This window comes from Pongo abelii, chromosome 17 (assembly GCF_028885655.2).
Source record: "Pongo abelii isolate AG06213 chromosome 17, NHGRI_mPonAbe1-v2.0_pri, whole genome shotgun sequence".
Lineage (NCBI taxonomy): Eukaryota > Metazoa > Chordata > Mammalia > Primates > Hominidae > Pongo > Pongo abelii.
This window is the reverse complement of record NC_072002.2, coordinates 38259423-38277809: the sequence shown is the minus strand read 5'-3', so window position 1 is coordinate 38277809 and position 18387 is coordinate 38259423. Positions and strand designations below refer to the sequence as shown.

Below are 18387 nucleotides of genomic sequence, written 5' to 3'. Positions count from 1 at the left end.
TTAGGTAAACAGCTGAATTCCAGAATTATACCAAAATGCAATTCTATTATTCATCAACTGCCATCGTATCCTGTTTGAATTACATATAGGAAAACCTCATTAAAACAGCCCTTGCCATACGGCCCATTATGGAAGAAGATGATTCTAAGATATCAAAAGGACATGCACTGAATGGCTCTGGATGACTGAAAGCAGCTTCTGTTTTTATAAGAGATAACATTTTCTATAACCAAAAACCATAAGAAACATTGTGGTTTTTCAGTCATATTCTAAATACTAAAACCAAGCAAATGGCTTTTGTTCTAAATGAACAAAAGTGATATTCTAAATAAGTGGCACACAGTCCACAACCTAAAGCCGCAATACTTACATTCTTCTTAATTTTATTCTTGATTGTTTCAATTACTCCAGCCTCTTCACTTTCACACAGTTTTTCTGTGGTTTTTAAGTCATCACATGCCAATTGCATTTTTTCTTCCTCAAATGTCATCATGGCATTCTTCCAAGAAAGAAAGAATGAATGAATGAATGAATTAGTGTCTGAAAATTTAAGCCAATTTATTACAAGAAAACTCCAAATAAAAAAAACACTTAAATTATTTATTGCAAGCAAAAGAATCACATGTTACGGCATAATCTATTCATTTAAAGAAACTGTAATGTCAACATGAAATAAGACTATACCTCTATCACATCATCATGAAAAAATACGGTAATAAATGTCCTTGCCATTACTGTTCTACAATTTTTGTTGTTGCTGTTATTAAACACAGTAACAAAAATTCTCTATGATTTCTGATTGGTCTGCTCAATTCAGTTTTTACAGTGGTGTCAGATGCAGAAGTTCATTCTACCCACATATGGATCCCTGGCTCCACCAAGTACTGCACAGAAATGCTAATGAAACAACAGCTTGTAGGTACTCTTGGAAAATCTTCAGTCTTTCCAGGGACTGCAATTCCAGTAGGTTCACTTATAAGGAATTTATTTTATATTATCTATATTTAAAAATTCCATGACAGCTTGTTTCCAGGCACCTGTTCCTGGTGGACTTTTTCAAGCCACATTTCACGAAGTGGGGGAAATCTACTGAATCTCTGCTGAACACCTGTGACTTTTACACAGTAGAACTGAGGTTTATAAGATGAATGGGCTTACAGGGGCAGAGACAGACTTGCTGCGGGATACCTGGTTCTTGGAAGGACCTGATGAACCTACTGTCTCTAGCTCCTCATTTCCTATCAAATTCCACCAGCTCCATCTTGGCCTTTCAGGCTTCCTCAGTATGGCTCTAACCTACTTTTCCATTCTAGCCAAACCTCGGCCCAGGCTTCCCTGCCACAATCTTCTTCCCAACCGTCCTCTCAAGCTGCTGAAATCTCAACCCTGCTGTGGCCTTGCTTCTCCTCCTCCTCCACCACCAGACTCAGCCAAGACCCTTTGGTTATATCTCATTTGCAGCTCTTGTAATCACTTGGGTACTAATGTTACAACCGCCACCCAGTACCATTTTCCTTAGGGTTGGGAATAACGTATTCTTTCAAACAATAGCCCTTAACATTTTTGTTGCATTAACTGGCAATAAGAGGAAATAAATACCTTGAATAAAAACTTCTCACTGGAAGCTGGCATGGTACCTGTGGTTGAGCACTGCCAGGCTGTGACATGCCCATTTGCTGACATCTTTCTCAATCTTGGATCTAAATGCTTTCTCTTTTTCAGTCTCTATCATGTCTTTTTTTTTTTCTTGCTGTTACACAGTTCTTTAATAGTCTTTTAAAAAAATTATGTGTTTGAAAGTAATTTGTGTGATGTTAGATTACTGTTTCTGAAAAATCGAAGTATCCCATTTTCCACATTGCCCAATGTACTTTAAAACTAACTGCAACCTACTTCCTCAATTCCCAAATACTCATATTTGGAAATGTAATACTAACTGACAAATTTTAGCTCTGCTCATTTAACTTGACCTCTAGTCCACATTTACCCAATAATTTCAGAGCAAACCTTTATTACCCAAACCCAGACATTTTTTCTACCTTGAATGCAGTTTTAATTATTGAAGGTCTTTCCATTACATTTTTATTCTAAAAATGACTTTGGTTAAAATATAATACCTTATAAATAAGATGTAAGCATTTTATTTTTAAAATTAGGGAAGGCAGATTATTTCATAGGCATTGGGTAATAGGCAAAAACTTTATTTCAGTTTTAAACTCTAAAAGACTTTCTACAATAGTATATCTATACAACTGGTAGCCACTAACAGACATTACTTTATATAATTGTTTCCTTCATGCCAATAGGTCTTAAGATATCAACTTACCAAAAAACTGACAAAGCTGGCTCCAAAACTCATTAGTGGGCTATGATTTCTGTTAAAAAAAAAAAAAAAACCACACACACACACACAAAATAAAATTATTTTCATTGTAAAATTTTATTTTAAAAGCATTTGACATATCATGATTACCATATAATCCTTCTAATTGAATAAAAGAAGTTAAGGTCATCAAGCAGATTAAATTACCCTAATAAAGAAGTTAAAGAGGCAAGGTGGTTTACGGCTCTATCTGCCAGGATAGAATTTGCCTCTGATTCTTCAAAGCAAGGCAAACAAAAAGTCAAATTATAACAGACACTGCCTTAGTAAACTTTGTAACTGTGGCTGTTAAAGAGTTGACACAGTAAATATAAAGATAGTAGACACAGGCCAGGCACGGTGGCTCACATCTGTAATCCCAGTACTTTGGGAAGCTGAGGCAGGCAGATTACCTGAGATTAGCAGTTGGAGACCAGCCTAGCCAACATGGCAAAACCCCATCTCTACTAAAAACACAAAAGTTAGCAGCAAGTGGTGGCAGGTGTCTGTAATGCCAGCTATTGGGGAGCCTGAGGCAGGGACAATTGCGTGAACCCGAGACGTGGAGGTTGCACTGAGCCAAGATCACACCACTGCACTCCAGCCTGGGCGAAAGAGTGAGACTCTGTCTCAAAAAAAAAAAAAAAGGGTAGAAACAATCTGACAACTACAAAAACATGGCCAAAGAAAGACAGTTATTATTCATTTTTAAAATAATCTTCTACAGTTACCAGTTAGATCATTTTTAAAATGCAAAACTTGTTACAAATGTTCAACAGAGAAAATCAGTATAGTTTCTAGAGTAGATCAAAGGGTCTCTTCACTGAGTCAGACCTCACAAACTCACTCATCAATCCGAGAACCTTAGGAATGCCTCCCTAAGAGTCAGCCATTCCCCCCTTGTAATCATCTGATTTTGTTGTAAGGCAAAAATGAAACCAAATCAATACCAATTTAAAGAATAAAAGAACATAAATGTTCTGCTTCAAAATCCAAAATAGTACAAAATCCAGATCTCTATAAATTGCACTAAAAGGAAAAGCTAGTTGTAATTACCTTCTCAAATGAAAATCATTTTACTGATTTTTTATTATGCAAATACCATATGATCACTATAAAAAGGGATGAAACAATTTATTCAATCTCTGACTATAAATACAGAATATATGCAAAGTGAGAGTATGTGTGTGTCTATGGGAAAGAGAAGGTGCACACTTACACGTGTGTGACTGTGTGTGTATACACACACATATGCCTAATGGACATCTTGTACATATGTTTTTGCAGGCAAGGCCAAATATATTTTTGGGATAAAATGCTAGAGGTAGTATTACTGAATTAAAGGGTACACACATTCATTTTTCTACTGGTACACTGTGTGTGTGTCAGAGAAAGAGAGTATGTGTGAGATCCAGGACTCTATTTTACATTAACCTTCTGCTACCATTTTCTTTTACATCTACTTAGTACCTACCTAAATTCTACAGTTAATAATAGTCTGCTTATCCCACTTAATAGGTTACTTAAACCTACATGAAAAAAAAATGAGGGGGTCAATTCCCTTGTGAGGAATCCCTAACCAGTGCTCACACCCATGAACCTAGATCAAACGGCACACTCCTGTAGCATCTGTCATCCCCACAATCTGCCTCAAAATACACATTAGTTTTTCTCATTCCACAGCACTATATGGGCATAACAGTATGGGCTCCTACCCTACTCTACTATATATATCATATCTACCTTACACACATAGCAGGTGTTCCACAAATCCGAGTCAGTGAAGGAAGGGATGACACAGAATTCTGCCTTTCAGGAACAGACACGTCTCAATTAAGTGCTGAGTACTGCGGCTTTTCCCTCCTTTTCCCTTTCCCTGCTCACATATTAGCCACTTTGCCATTTGAAAAATGAGGGAAGCTGAAACTAGGGCCTACTGTTGCCACATCTGCTTCTTATTCTTGGCTAAAATTAGGTTTCTGAGAGCTGTGGCAATTAATTATTCATGGTACCTAACCTGGCCCTTTCGACTTCACATACCATCTTATCATTTAAGTGGAGGGAAAAAAAACATAGCAACAACCCAAGGAAACCATTTTCCCTCCTTGAAGAACTGTCTGCATCCCCCACAGCACCCAGTTGCATCAGGCACGTGACAATGCACTGTGGGACGGGCAATTGTCCTCTCAGGCTGCACATCACTTGCTGTTAGAAGAGCTCGATCTAACATGGTTCACTTGGTCCTTGGTTTGTTTTTTTTTTTTTAAACAGAGTCTCACTCTGTCATCCAGGCTGGAGAGCAATTGTGCAATCCTGGCTCACTGCAACCTCCGCCTCTTAGGTTCCAGCCATTCTCCTGCCTCAGCCTCCTGAGTAGCTGGGATTACAGGCAGGCACCATCATGCCCAACTAATTAATTGTATTTTTAATATAGATGGGGTTTTACTATATTGAGCAGGCTGGTCTCAAACTCCTTCCTCAAGTGATCCGCCCTCCTCGGCCTCCCTAAGTGCTGGGATTACAGGTATGAGCCACCACACCCAGCCCACAATTTTTTTTTTTTTTTAACTTATTTCAAGTGATCCTAAGTTAACTTACTCCATCTGCATCCTAATCAATTGTGGACCATGCATGTGTCTCTACACAAAATGCATTCATTCTGGAGATCTGGAAATGTTCCCAAAGAGTACGAAGGTCATTGGTTCAAAACCAGTGCTATGGAGGGGGAGGAAGAGGCTCCTAGCTCATTTCAATACTGCTCATATTTGGAACCAACAAAGACCAAACAAGAGGGGAATGGGAATGCTATGTGAAGGCTGAGTATAAGCATTAGAACCCAAATACAAACCTTTCTAACTACCAAAAGATATACAAAAAATGGGGCGAGTGAAATAAACCATAGTGAAAAACCTATTTAAAAAAAAAAAAAAAAAGACTAAATATTTGCTGATATTGAAAAAGCAATGGTAGGATAATCTATAACATTTTTTTCAAAATTGATACCTTTAAGGTGAAGGAGGGGAATAGGGAAGAAGAAACAAGGATGGAAATGAAGCTCCCTTTTATACATCTTGTTTTATAGATTTCATTTTGGAATGTAAAAATTATTCACAGTAATACTGAATTATATGTTAATAATGCAACCCCTAAAGTCAAAAGAAAGTGACTTAAATGTCCCTAAAAGCAAATCCAGTTGGTAACATAATACCAGAGCAGAACTAGTCCAAGAGACTTTACAACATAGTAATCTGACAGTATATCCCTATTGTGAAATACCCTTAAAAACTGACCCCAAAATGTGGCCAAAAGAAAAGTCTTAACTATTTTCAGTAATCATATTCTTATTGGACAAGTGGGTACTGTTATTCTAAGGCTGCTGGGTCATAGTATGTGAGAATGCAATCAGTTAAGTATGTCAGTGTTTGTTGGGACCCAGGACTTTGTGCATACGAAAAAGGATGAAATAAACTTTTAAATCTTATAGTCCAGAATACAAACTGGTAGAATAAAAGCAAACTCATTGAATTTTTTATGTTTAAAAGAATACGGCCAGGCGCAGTGGCTCACGCCTGTAATCCTAGCACTTTGGGAGGCTGAGGCGGGTGGATCACCTAAGGTCAGGAGTTCGAGACCAGCCTGGCTAACACGGTGAAACCCCCTCTCTACTAAAAATACAAAAATTAGCTGGGCATGCCTATAATCCCAGCTACCTGGGAGGCTGAGGCAGGAGAATCACTGGAACCTGAGAGGCAGAAGCTGCAGCGAGCCGAGATCGCTCCACTGCACTTCAGCCTGGGCGACAGAGCGAGACTCCGTCTCAAAAAAAAAAAAAACAGAAATGCAAATCAAAACCACAATAAGGTACCATCTCACACCAGTCAGAATGGTTATTATTAAAAAGTCAAAAAACAACAGATGCTGGCAAGGTTGTGGAGAAAAAGGAACATTCTTACACTGTTGGTGGGAGTATAAATTAGTTCAACCATTGTGGAAGACAGTGTGGCAATTCCTCAAAGACCTATAGGCAGAAATACTATTTGATATGGTTTGGCTGTGTCCCCACCCAAGTCTCACCTTGAATTGTAGCTCCCATAATTCCCAAGTGTTGTGGGAGGGAGCTGGTGGGAGATAATTGAATCACGGGGGGATGGTAGTGAATAAGCCTCATGAGATCTGACTGTTTTATAAGGCATTTCCCCTTTCACCTAGCTCTCATTCTCTCTTTGCCTGCTGCCATGCAGGATATGACTTTGCTCCTCCTTTGCCTTCTGCCATGATTGTGAGGCCTCCCCAGCCATGTGGAACTATGAGTTAATTAAACCTCTTTCCTTTATAAATTACCCAGTCTCAGTCTCGGGTATATCTTTATCAGCAGCGTGAAAACAAACTAATATACCGTTCAACCCAGGAATCCTGTTACTGGGTATATACCCAAAAAACTATAAATTGTTCTGTTATAAAGACACATGCACATGTATGTTCACTGCAGCACTATTCACAATAGCAAGGACATGGAATCAACCAAAATGCCCATCAATGATAGACTGAATAAAGAAAATGTGGTATATGTATACCATTGAATACTATGCAACCATAAAAAGAAACAAGATCATGTCCTTTGCAGGGACACAGATAGAGCTGGAGGCCATTATCCTTACCAAACTAATGCAGGAATAGAAAACCAAACACTGAATGCTCTGACCTGTAAGTGGGAGCTAAGTGTTGAGAACATATGGACACATAGAGGGGAGCAACAGACACTGAGGCCTACTTGACGATGGAGGGTGGGAGGAGAGAGGGGACTGGAACGATGGAGGGTGGGAGGAGGGAGGGGACTGGAAAAAATAAAAAATTAGTACTAGGCTTAATACCTGGGTGATGAAATAATCTGTACAACGAATATCCATGACACAAGTTTATCTATGTAACAAACCTGCACATGTAGCTCTGAACTTAAAAGTTTTTTAAAAAATTAAACAAATTTATATGGAAAAGTAAATAATTTAGAATAGCCAAATCAAATCTGAAGAACAGCAACAAAGCTAGATGCTTACTTGACCAGACATCAAGACAATTAAAATTAAGAATTTCTGTTCAGTCGTAAGAGATTGGAAAAAGCAAACCACAGACTGGGAGAAGATATCTGCAATACACATATCCAACTAAGAGCTCATCTTCAGGATACATTAAAAACTTCCAGGAATCAGTAAAAGACTAAAACCTTACTAAAAAGATGGCCAAAATCTTAAATAGGCACTTCACAAACGAGGGTATCCAAAAGTCAATAAACATATTAAAAAGTGCTGAAAATCATTAGTTATCAGGGAAATCCAAATTAAAACCAAAATGAGATACCACTATACTCATCAGGTTGTCAGGAAGGACTGACAATATCAAGCGTTAGTGAGATGTGGAGCAACTAGTATTCTCCTACATCGCTTATCGGTGTCTACTAAATCTAAACATATGCCTACCCTAGTAACTTTTTTTATTATGAACTTGATAATTTTATTATTTATTCTAATGATTTTTTTTTTTTTTTTGAGACAGAGTCTCGCTCTGATACCCAGGCTGCAGTGCAGTGGTCGGCTCACTGCAGCCTCCACCTCCCGGGTTCAAGTGATTCTTGTGTCTCAGCCTCCCAAGTAGCTGGCACCTCAGGTTCATGCCACCACACCCAGCTAATTTTTGTATTTTTAGTAGAGATGGGGTTTCACCATGTCAACCATGCTGGTCTCAAACTCCAGACTTCAAGTGATCCACGAGCCTCTGCCTCCCAAAGTGCTGGGATTACAGGCATGAGCTATTGCGTCCAGCCTCTAATGAATTTAACAGTGGTTTAATTTTATGCACATATAGTTGTCTTTAATTTTTTTAATTTTAGGTTCAGTGGTACATGTAAAGGTTTGCTATATAGGTAAATTGTGTGTCACAGGTGTTTAGTGTACAAATGATTTCATCACCCAGGTAATAAGCATAGTACACAATAGGTAGTTTTTCGATCCTCACCCTCTTCCTACCCTCCACCCTCAAGTAGACCCTACTGTCTGTTGGTCCCTTGTGTTCAAGTGTACTCAGTGTTTAGCTCCCACTTATAAGTGAGGACATGGAGTATTTGGTTTTCTGTTCCTGCATTGGTTTGCTTATGCTAATGGCCTCCAGCCCCATCCATGTTCCTGCAAAGGACATGATCTCATTCTTTTTTATGGCTGCATAGTATTCCACAGTATATGTACCACATTTTCTTTATCCAATCTCCAACTGATGGATATTTAGGTTGATTCTATGTCTTTGCTATTGTGAATAGTGCTGCAATGAACATACACATGCATGTGCCTTTATGGCAGAACAATTCATATTCATTAGGGTATATACCCAACCATGGGATTACTGGGTAAACCAGTAATTTTCACAACAGAAATGAATGATTATGCTCCTCCAAAAGACACATACACCATGTTAATAGCAGTGTTATTCATACTAGCCTCAAAGTGGAAATAATTCAAGCGTCCATCACGGTAGAACTGATCTAGTATTGCAGCATATTCACTCAATGCAATAACATGAATTAATCTCATAAGCAATAATGTTGAGTGAAAGAAGCTAGACACAAAAGAGTATATCCTAGATGAGTCCATGTATATGAAATCCAAAACCACTATTCTGACTTCTAATGATGACTTCTAATGTTCTAGTCTGAACAGTGGCTACCTCTGGGGGAATATCAATTTGAGAAGGAGCCCAAAGGAGGGCACTGCAGTGTTGAAAATGCCTGACAACTTTACCTGGATAGTAGTTGGATGTTTACACTGTAAAAGTTCTTTACTGTATGTAAGTTTTTCCTTATGACAAAGAGAAAAATATTAAAAAGAAAAACAATCAGATAAATGATCATTGATGACTATTTGATTATATTAATAAATTAGTATTCTTTTTTTCGGTGTGCAATGGTACTGTGGCTATATTTTAAAGGATTTTCTAGTTTTTAGAGGGATATATGAAAGTAATTACAGATAAAATGATATGTTGACTGGGATTTGTTTCAAAATAATTTGGGGCAAAGAGATTAAAAGGGAACAGAAGATAGATAAAGCAAGACTGGCCCTGACTTGATAATTATTGAAGACAAGTAACAAGAACATCAGAATTCATTAAATGATTCTATGTACTTTTCAAGATGTATAAAATTTTCCAAAATAAAAAGTTAAAAAACAAGGCCAGGCATGATGGCTCACACCTATAATCCCAGCACTTTGGGAGGCTGAGGCAGGAGGATTGCTTGAGACTAGGAGTTCCAAACCAGCCTGGGCAACATAGTGAGACCCTGTCTCTAAAAAAAAAATTAAAAAACAAACATATATATGTTCTACAAAAGATAAGATGTCTTTTGGAATCCTTTCATGAGAGGGCCTCTTATATTCACTGCATTTGCTTTTTTAAAATGAGCCATCAGTAATAAAACGGCTCTAAAAATTTCTCTCTGTATGAGTCACAACAGGTAGAAAACCTGCTGTGAATGAAAGGAAGCAATTGCTCCTCATTCTGATATTCGCCAACATTGCCTTGGAAATTTTTTTTAAGGTCTCTCCAAGATATTAAAAATTGGACTGATGAAGATTTTATTTCCTGAAACACAGTGGAAGAGAATGTATATATTTGATTCTCAAAGGAACATTTCTCACTTACGAAGCCGGCATCACTACTGTAAAACAGTCGCTAACTGAGTATGTTTCTTTAAATGCAATTTTACTGCCCAAAGTAGTGAACAGCTGGAATTTTTTGTCTTTCATTTTTCTGAAAATGTTCTAAACTTATTTAATGTTTAGTTCTTAGAATTTTCCAAAATACTTTTCTCCCCTTCCAATGTGTGGGGGGTTTTGGACTCCTGGGGATTATAAACGAAGCACGGGGCCACCTGAATCTAATCAGCCCACAGCTGTCATCCACGTCTTTCACTGCAGCCCTGAGACCTGAGATCTGAGGGTTGAAGAAAAAACTGCATGTACTCACCCCTGCTGCTCTTAACGGAAGCTCTGCTTTTCTGGGACCCATGCTGTTTAAAAATCACAGACCCAGGGGGCCACTGGAGTTAACTGTGTACAATTAGCAAAAAGGGCAACACTGAATGCTTCTCTAATGCCTCAGACCTCGCCTTCAGAAACATAATTTTTGCCAAAAGGATAAGTGATATCCTCTGCTCTGCTTGTTATCATCAAAAATGGGTTTTAAGAAGACAAACTGGTTTGGTATTTCATCTTTCCTTCCGAAAGAAAAGTAAAACAATGCCAAGAACAGAAAACTACATGCATGAAGCTGTTTGTTGCAACATTATCCAGAACAGAGAAAAACTGGGTTTTAATAGACCATTGGAAAAAAGCTTTATGACACTGCAACTGGCAACAATTTCTTGGATATGACACTAAAAGTATATAAATTGAACTACATCAAAATTTAAAATTTCTGTGCCTCACAGAACATAATCAGCAGAGTGAAAAGGCAACCAACCTATGGAACTGGAGAAAATATTTGCAAATCATATATCTGATAAGGGGTTAATATCCAGAATATAGAGAGCTCCTACAACTCAGCAACAACAAAAAACGAACAACCTAATTAAAAACTGGGGAAAGAACTTGAACAGACATTTCTCCAAAGAAGATATACAAATGGCTATATAAGCACATGAACAGAAGCTCAACATCACTAATCACTAGGGAAATGCAAATCAAAGCCACAATGAGACACCACCTCACACCCACTAGGATAGCTACTATCAAAAATAAAATAAATGTTAGAAAGGATGCGGAGAAACTGGAACCTTTGCATACCGCTGGTGGGAGTATAAGGTGGTGCAGCCACTATGGAAAACTATAGGCAGTTTCTGAAAAAATAGAATTACCATATGATCTAGCAATTCCACTTCTAGGCATATACACAAAAGAATTGAAAGCAGGGACTCAAACAGATATTTGTACACCCACGTTCATACCAGCATTATTCACAACAGCCAAAAGGTGGAAGCAACTCAAGTGCCCACTGACAGATGAATGGATAAACAAAATGTGATATACATACAGTGGAATATCATTCAGCCTTAAAAAAAAGAAAAGTCTGATACATGTGGCAAAATGGATGAATCTTGTGGACATAATCCTAAGTGAAACAAGCCAGTCACAAAAAGATTAATACTGTATGATTCCACTTCTATGAAGTACCTATCATAGTCAAATTCATAGAGACAGAAAGCACAACAGTGATTGTCAGGGGCTGGAGGTGGGGAAAGGAATGGGGAGCTGTTGTTTAATGGGTACAGAGTTGGAGTTTTGCAAGATGAAAAAGAGTTCTGCAGATTGGTTGCAAAACAATGTATATGTACTTAACATGACTGAACTGTAAACTTGAAAAATGGATAAGATGACACGTTTTGTTATGTATATTTTACCACAATTAAAAAAATTAATTGAAAAAACGTTGTATAATAAATGACTCATAAATAACCAGATGGAATATTATCATGACCTAAAAATGTTTTTTGATAGAATTTAATGTGAAAACAAAAGTTCTGCGTACACTTTTCAACACATGCAGACAACAAAAAATGAAAAAAATTATCGTGAGGGGCAAGAAGATCAAGGGGGTCTTCTTCAGCGCAAAGTGTGTGTACAGCAGGGAGGTTGAACAATCACGACTGAAACTGCTCTAATCATCATCTCTGTTTTCAAGTTGTCACCACAGATACTTCCTACGTTTACACTCCTTTTAGAGAGAAAAATGCATCATTTAAGTTGATTTACTTGTTCTACATCCCTGTGATTCGGTTGTGGCTTTGATACAATTTTCTCAACGGAATATATCATCCAGCCAACCAAACAGAATAATGGGGTGATTCAATACAAGACAGCCAAATCCTGCTTATGTGGGAATGAGTGATTCACTGAGTGGCAAGCTGAGGCCTCGCAGTGCCCAGCTGTGGCCCAGGGCACCCTTAGCACAAGGCTGGCAGTGAACTGAACCCACAAGAAGTAGAGAACAGTCCTCACTTATATGAGGTTACTCCCCAAGACAGTCTTCTGCATTTTTTTCCAAAAACAAATGCAAGTGATTTGAGGATCACTTTTTATATTATCCATATAAGTAGTATAAATAAGATTTTTAATGCATCCCTTTCAAAATTTAAAAAAGGGGGGAAAAGGCCACTTTTGCTCATTCTCTTATTTAAAAAGTTGTTTTTTCCTTTTTAATTGTGAAATCTCTCTACTTAGCTAACTCCTCTCCACTGTGCCAAGAAAAATCAAAAAGGGTTTTATAATAAGGAGTCCGATAATCTGATGAGGGCTGACTTAAAAACTATGTGCTTTGAACACGTAAAAGTCAGCACTAAATAAAGCCTTAAAATGTCCCAATTTCACAGGAGACTGATGGTCTGAATGTAGCCCCCACGTCGTCTGTACTAGTGGTTCTGGGCTATCGGCTCATTTTTACTGTTCTATATCTCAAGTTCTCTAACTTGAATACACTGTGGCAACAATCAATGGATAAGATTAATTTATTGCTTCTGCAATGAGCTATTTTTCCAAATTCGTTGAACTTACTTTGTAACACCATTCAGACACAGGAAACTATTATGGGAGCAACTTGGAGGCCTCAACCTTAATTCAAAGATGTTGCAGCAATCACAGAGAAAGGAATATCTGTTCAGCCAGTGCCACAGAACATAAAAGTTTTTATATCACTCACCAACTAAAGAGAAAGACTTGTCTCTACTCATATTATGACAGGAAGGAAGAACAGTGATGTCTTCAGCACCTTGTTCATGTGGCATTCACTCAACGGTTTATTAAACAGAGCATCTTCCATATGCAGAAAAGGGAAAGGTGTCTTGGAAGTGATAAATGGAAAACTCTACATCAAAGGTCTAAGAAGAAAAGCAACCTATTCCCTCAGACGGTGGCCAAGGAAAATAAAATGGGAAATGGTTTATCTGAAGGGTTTTTCTTGACATGATTCATATTGTTATTAAGAATATTTTTCAAAAGGAAAACGTCTGATTTATTCTGAAAGCATCTTACTTTAAAAGTCCTCTCAGTGCTTCCTTTATATATTACAGATAGCATCCTTAGAGATCTCATATATGATTCGACAGCATCTGTGGAATGTCCCTTTATGAATCCTGCTACAAATCAGATTATAAAATAAAATTCATTACCTATGGTTTTCCTAAAAAGTTAAATCACTTCCACAGTAATACCAGTGGCTCTATCTCATTCATGAGGTCTCCTCCTCCCAACAGGCCTGAGAGACAGGTACAGTCATCCAGGTCCAACTCCATGCCCTGCACACTCCACTGCGTCACATCTTGTAAGGATCCATGATAAATTTCCAGTTCTCAATGGTTTCCCGTAGTACACAGCTGACACTAAGCCTGCTCCTGGAAGGATTAAAACATCAACTCCATCCAAGCCAAATAACTAGGAGGGTGAGTAAGAAATCAGGCCAAACAAAAACAATAAAATTCAGGATCATAGTCTAATAAATAATTTATAGTTTTCCAGTTTGTTTCTTGGCTCCACCAAAGTTATCTAAGAGAAAACTGTAAATTTTCTTTAAAAAAAGCAGTAATTTTTTTTAAAGCAAGATATTTAATTTTCAAATCACCCATCTAAGTCATGACTGGATAATGTTCCTCAGTTTAAAATAAATAAAAAGTGACCTTTTCTATACTTAGGGCTTTAGGAAACATTCTAATGAATTTAGTTTTGTTCCACTCACTCATTCAAAACATGTTTGCTGAACACCGAGTACACAGCCGGCCCAGTGCTATGTGCTGGGGACGCAAAGATGACCAAGAATACTCCTGCTCTTCAGAGAGCATACACCATCCAGTTTGGCAACCAGAAAGTCCAAACAGCCCTTCTAATAAACAGTGATGCAAAGTGAGTAAATGGCGTTTACTCTGACTCACATCATCATCCCTTGTCACCATATTTTTTGTGGACGAATGAGGGCCCCCTAACACCATATTTGATGAAATCTGAAAAAGGCTACTTGCCATCTTTGATCTTCTCTTCTCTAGTATTCTTTTTAAAGATATGTGAATATGTCTCCAATCACTCTCTATATTTTAATTCTCTGCAGAGCACTTATTACTATTTGATATATGTGTCATTATTTGTTTGAATAAATGGAAGTCCCCAAGAGTGGGGACCCCATCTCTGTTACATGCTGCTGTCCTGACCACCTACGACAGAATCTGGAGTTTAACAGGTCCCCAATACATGCCTGTTTAGTGAAACAACCAACATGTCCTACAAAATTCATACTTCCCATTTCATCTAACGAACTGTCCTCACAGGGTCAAAAAATGACTAGATAGAAGACCTTCATCACCTGAACCTGTAAAACTGCTCTCACTAACAAAAGTACATGTGCTTATTTCCTTTACCAGAAGATAGCTGTGGGGAAATTCACGGAAAGACTTTATTTGCTTTTCAGACATGACTCAAACCATGACCTTTAGGGACCTTTTAATCTAAAGGACGGCATGCCTCTAAAAACATTGATCATTCCAGCCATTTAGTTTATGAGTGTTTGATTTACAAATGTTTGGAATAGGTCCAGTCTTCTGTTCAGACTTGTTTTTATCATGTGCCCACCCTTTTGGGGAATATGGGAGTCTGTAGCCACCACCAGCTCACCCCAGACATCCCTGCAGGTCAGGGGCACCTCAGGCCTGGAGGGGTACCCGTCCCCAGAGAGCATGGCCCCTGTGTGTACAGCGATGTTTGCATTTACAGCCACTGCAGTTTCTGTTTATTTTTGTTAACTGCTTGTGATATGGCCTTGCATCTTATCAGCAAAAAGACTTTGTAACACACTGGCTGGTGCTGAGAAGCCATGAAATTCACCAAGATCAGTGAAGCTGTTAGCCTGTAGCAGGCAGAGGATGGGAAGACTTTTGGGGCCAGTCGACCCTGGGTTTCCTCCCCACGGAAGGGAAGAATAAGCAGGAGGCTGGACAGTCCATTCCTACAGCCTGAGGTAGTAATTATCTACAGGTAGATCATTAATGAGCCACTCTCTAAGAGGTACCTAAAAACAGCAATAACCAGGCCCTTGACCCTTACTTCCTATAGACTATTGCTCCGACTGATGCGTTTCTAGCACACACGTACATGAAGAATGCATCTCCTGAGTATGGCAAAATATACTCAGTCATGGAAGTAATTTAAAATACAGACAAGTTCAACAACAAGATGACAAAAACAGAATTTCACTTTTTTTTTTTTTCTGAGATGGAGTTTTGCTCTTGTTGCCCAGGCTAGAGTGCAATGGCATGATCTCAGCTCACTGCAACTTTCGCATCCCGGGTTCAAGCAATTCTCCTGCCTCAACCTCCTGAGTAGCTGGGATTACAGGCACCCGCCACCACACCCAGCTAACTGCGTATTTTTAGTAGAGACAGGATTTCACTATGTCGGTCAGGCTGGTCTCGAACTCCTGACCTCAGGTGATCCACCCTCCTCAGCCTCCCAAAGGGCTGAGATTACAGGCATGAGCCACTGTGCCTGGCCCACTTTTTTTTTTTTTTTTTTTTTGAGACAGGGTCTTGCTTTGTCACCCAGACTGGAGTGCATTGGTACAATCTCAGCTCACTGCAGCCTTGACCTCCTGGGCTCAAGCTGTCCTCCTACCTCCCAAGTAGTTGGGACTACAGGCATGGGCCATCATGCCTGGCTAATTTCTGTATTTTTAGTAGAGACAGGATTCCACCATGTTGTCCAAGCTGGCCTTGAACTCCTGACCTCAAGTGATCCGCCCGCCTTAGCCTCCCAAAGTGTTGGGATTACAGGCATCAGCCACTGCACCGGGCCACATTTCACTTTTTAGCCTCTCTCAGGTGTCTAGCAAAGGAAAGGCAAGCAATGCAGGAGTGCTCCTTAGAACCTAGGAGTTTTAAGCAGGACAAATTATGAGAACAATGAGAAAGGAGAAATGGTGAACAGGACAGGGGATACGAGTGCCTGACCAGGCATTGGCGACTGGGGGCTGGCAGCCACAACCCTCTCAGAGCCCCAAATGGTGTCCAGGCACCAGCCAGCGAGGCCTGGGAAGAAGGAAGGGAGAAAAGAGAGAGAAAGCCAAATGAAGTCCAAGGAAAACAGTCGGACCCTGAGTCCTCCATCTTTTAAATGCCAAATGCTTTCTTGAGTAGGACTACTCAGTCTAATTAATACGACAGACTATTTAGTAAGGGGATATTTAAGAGAGAAAGTAGCAACATAAAAATTAAGTTTGTCTTCAGATAACAATAGGGAAAATAAGAAATGTTTCCATTCCATGTTTCCATTTATTTCCTTTCCAGTTATTACTTTAATCCTATACATTTCCCAAAACAAAATAAAAATGTTGGGGCTTGGGTGTGAGGGTTCCTGCCTGGGCCACTGACCTCCTGGCTCTCTCCTCAATGGTTCCTGCTCGGCCTCTAGCCTAGGTCCAAAGGGTGCTGGTTCCAGACCACTCTTCCTGGTCCTTCGGGTCGGGCTGGATCCCTCCTCTGGGCTCTCAAGATCCTCAGCCTTCATCCTTCAGAACACAACTCACACCCACACAGTGCCTACCTAGCACAGGGTTCAGCACCCAGAATGCCCTCAATGGGTGCTTGATGAATAAGCAAATGAATGAGTGAATGAGTGAGTGAACAGCCTGAGAAGTAAGTGAACAGAAAACTATCTATGCTGAGCTATTTAAGGTGGCTATGAGATAGGTGAAATTGTTCCCATTTCTTTCCATGTTATAGAGTTGATTTACTGAGTGAACAAACTCACTAAAATAGTGCCTGGCATGTAGTAGGTACAATGTAACTATTTATTGAATGAAGTTAATAAATAATGAATTGGTCTAAATAAACAAAAATCTTTTCCATGCCTACAAAGTTACTCCTGAAAACAGGATTAATATTTGAGTAGTCTCTGGAACATACAAAATGTTTTAAATGATTTCCTGACTTTACTGTTGGCTCTCTTTAAAACATTATTTTACAAATATAGTTCTTGAATTGTTCAGCTGTAGAATGCTGAAAAGTACTAAAGGTGGGATTATAAAGGCCACTTCTTAAGCTAGGAGTCCTATCATAATTATAAAATTTTCTCTTGAGTTGGCCAACACGTCTTAAGAACTACATAATCATGTATTGACATATTCATTCCATAACTGTATTGTTAAATTTTACCAATTTAAAATGTAAATACAGTGTTTCAAAGAATATATTTCTACAATAGAAAATAACAAATCTATTTTTCTACCTACACACTGATTGCCAACCTCAGCCTAAAAATAACTTCTAGTCTTTGAAAAGCCCACTTAAGAAAAACAACCTCAAAACAGCAATCGCTGCTACTTCCTATGAAAACATTACCTCAAAAGGTAAATATAGCACTTATAATTTTTTAATGAACAGGAGCAGAGTGCACAAAAAGAAAGCAATATTTTCTCAAAGCTATATAAAACTAATTCTATTTCAGAAGAATACAGATAGGAAAAAAAATGTTACATGTTTTAACCAAAAATATACATTTATCTCAAATATTTACCATGTCCTTCTTTCAAAATTTCAAATCAGAATAGTAAAGGCCGTTAATTTCCCACTCATACAGGCATAACTGGCCCCTGCCTTCAGGCTATGGGCAGCCTTGCATAAATGCAAAGGCAGGGCATAAAAACACCTCATTTATTTAAAGAAGTCAGAAATAGGGTATTTAAAATTTAAATTTTAACAAAATCAATTCATTCTCACGAGTCCTTAACTGCTTATGCAATTATATATTAGTGTCCTATAGTTTATCAAGTATTTCAAAATGGCAAAACTTCATAAAACATTTTGGAAAGCACACACGTGTATTTGTTTTCCAAATTCACTGGTTTATTAGTCTCACACAAATTATTAAACTATAATGTTATTTTTAAATTTCCATTCTAGTAGAGGCACTATTAGACCACAAAAATCATACATATAATAGATAAAACCT

The 18387-nt window shown here is 38.5% G+C and overlaps 1 protein-coding gene across 6 annotated transcripts in view; it reads right to left on the bottom strand.

Moving 5' to 3' along the window:
* TTC39C (tetratricopeptide repeat domain 39C) overlaps window positions 1-18387 on the bottom strand; it is a 119409-nt gene that overhangs the window by 67362 nt on the left and 33660 nt on the right. For 4 of the 6 annotated variants that reach the window (XM_002828115.6, XM_054537720.2, XM_054537724.2 and 1 more), the window contains exons 2-3: window positions 2327-2375; window positions 371-499 (exon numbers count right to left, since the gene is read on the bottom strand). In XM_002828115.6, the coding sequence (XP_002828161.3) occupies window positions 371-499; window positions 2327-2375 (178 nt within the window). Of the gene's footprint in view, window positions 1-370; window positions 500-1599; window positions 2004-2326; window positions 2376-9147; window positions 9172-18387 lie in introns of those variants that run through there. The other 2 variants (XM_054537719.2, XM_054537721.2) reach the window with 2 other exon arrangements.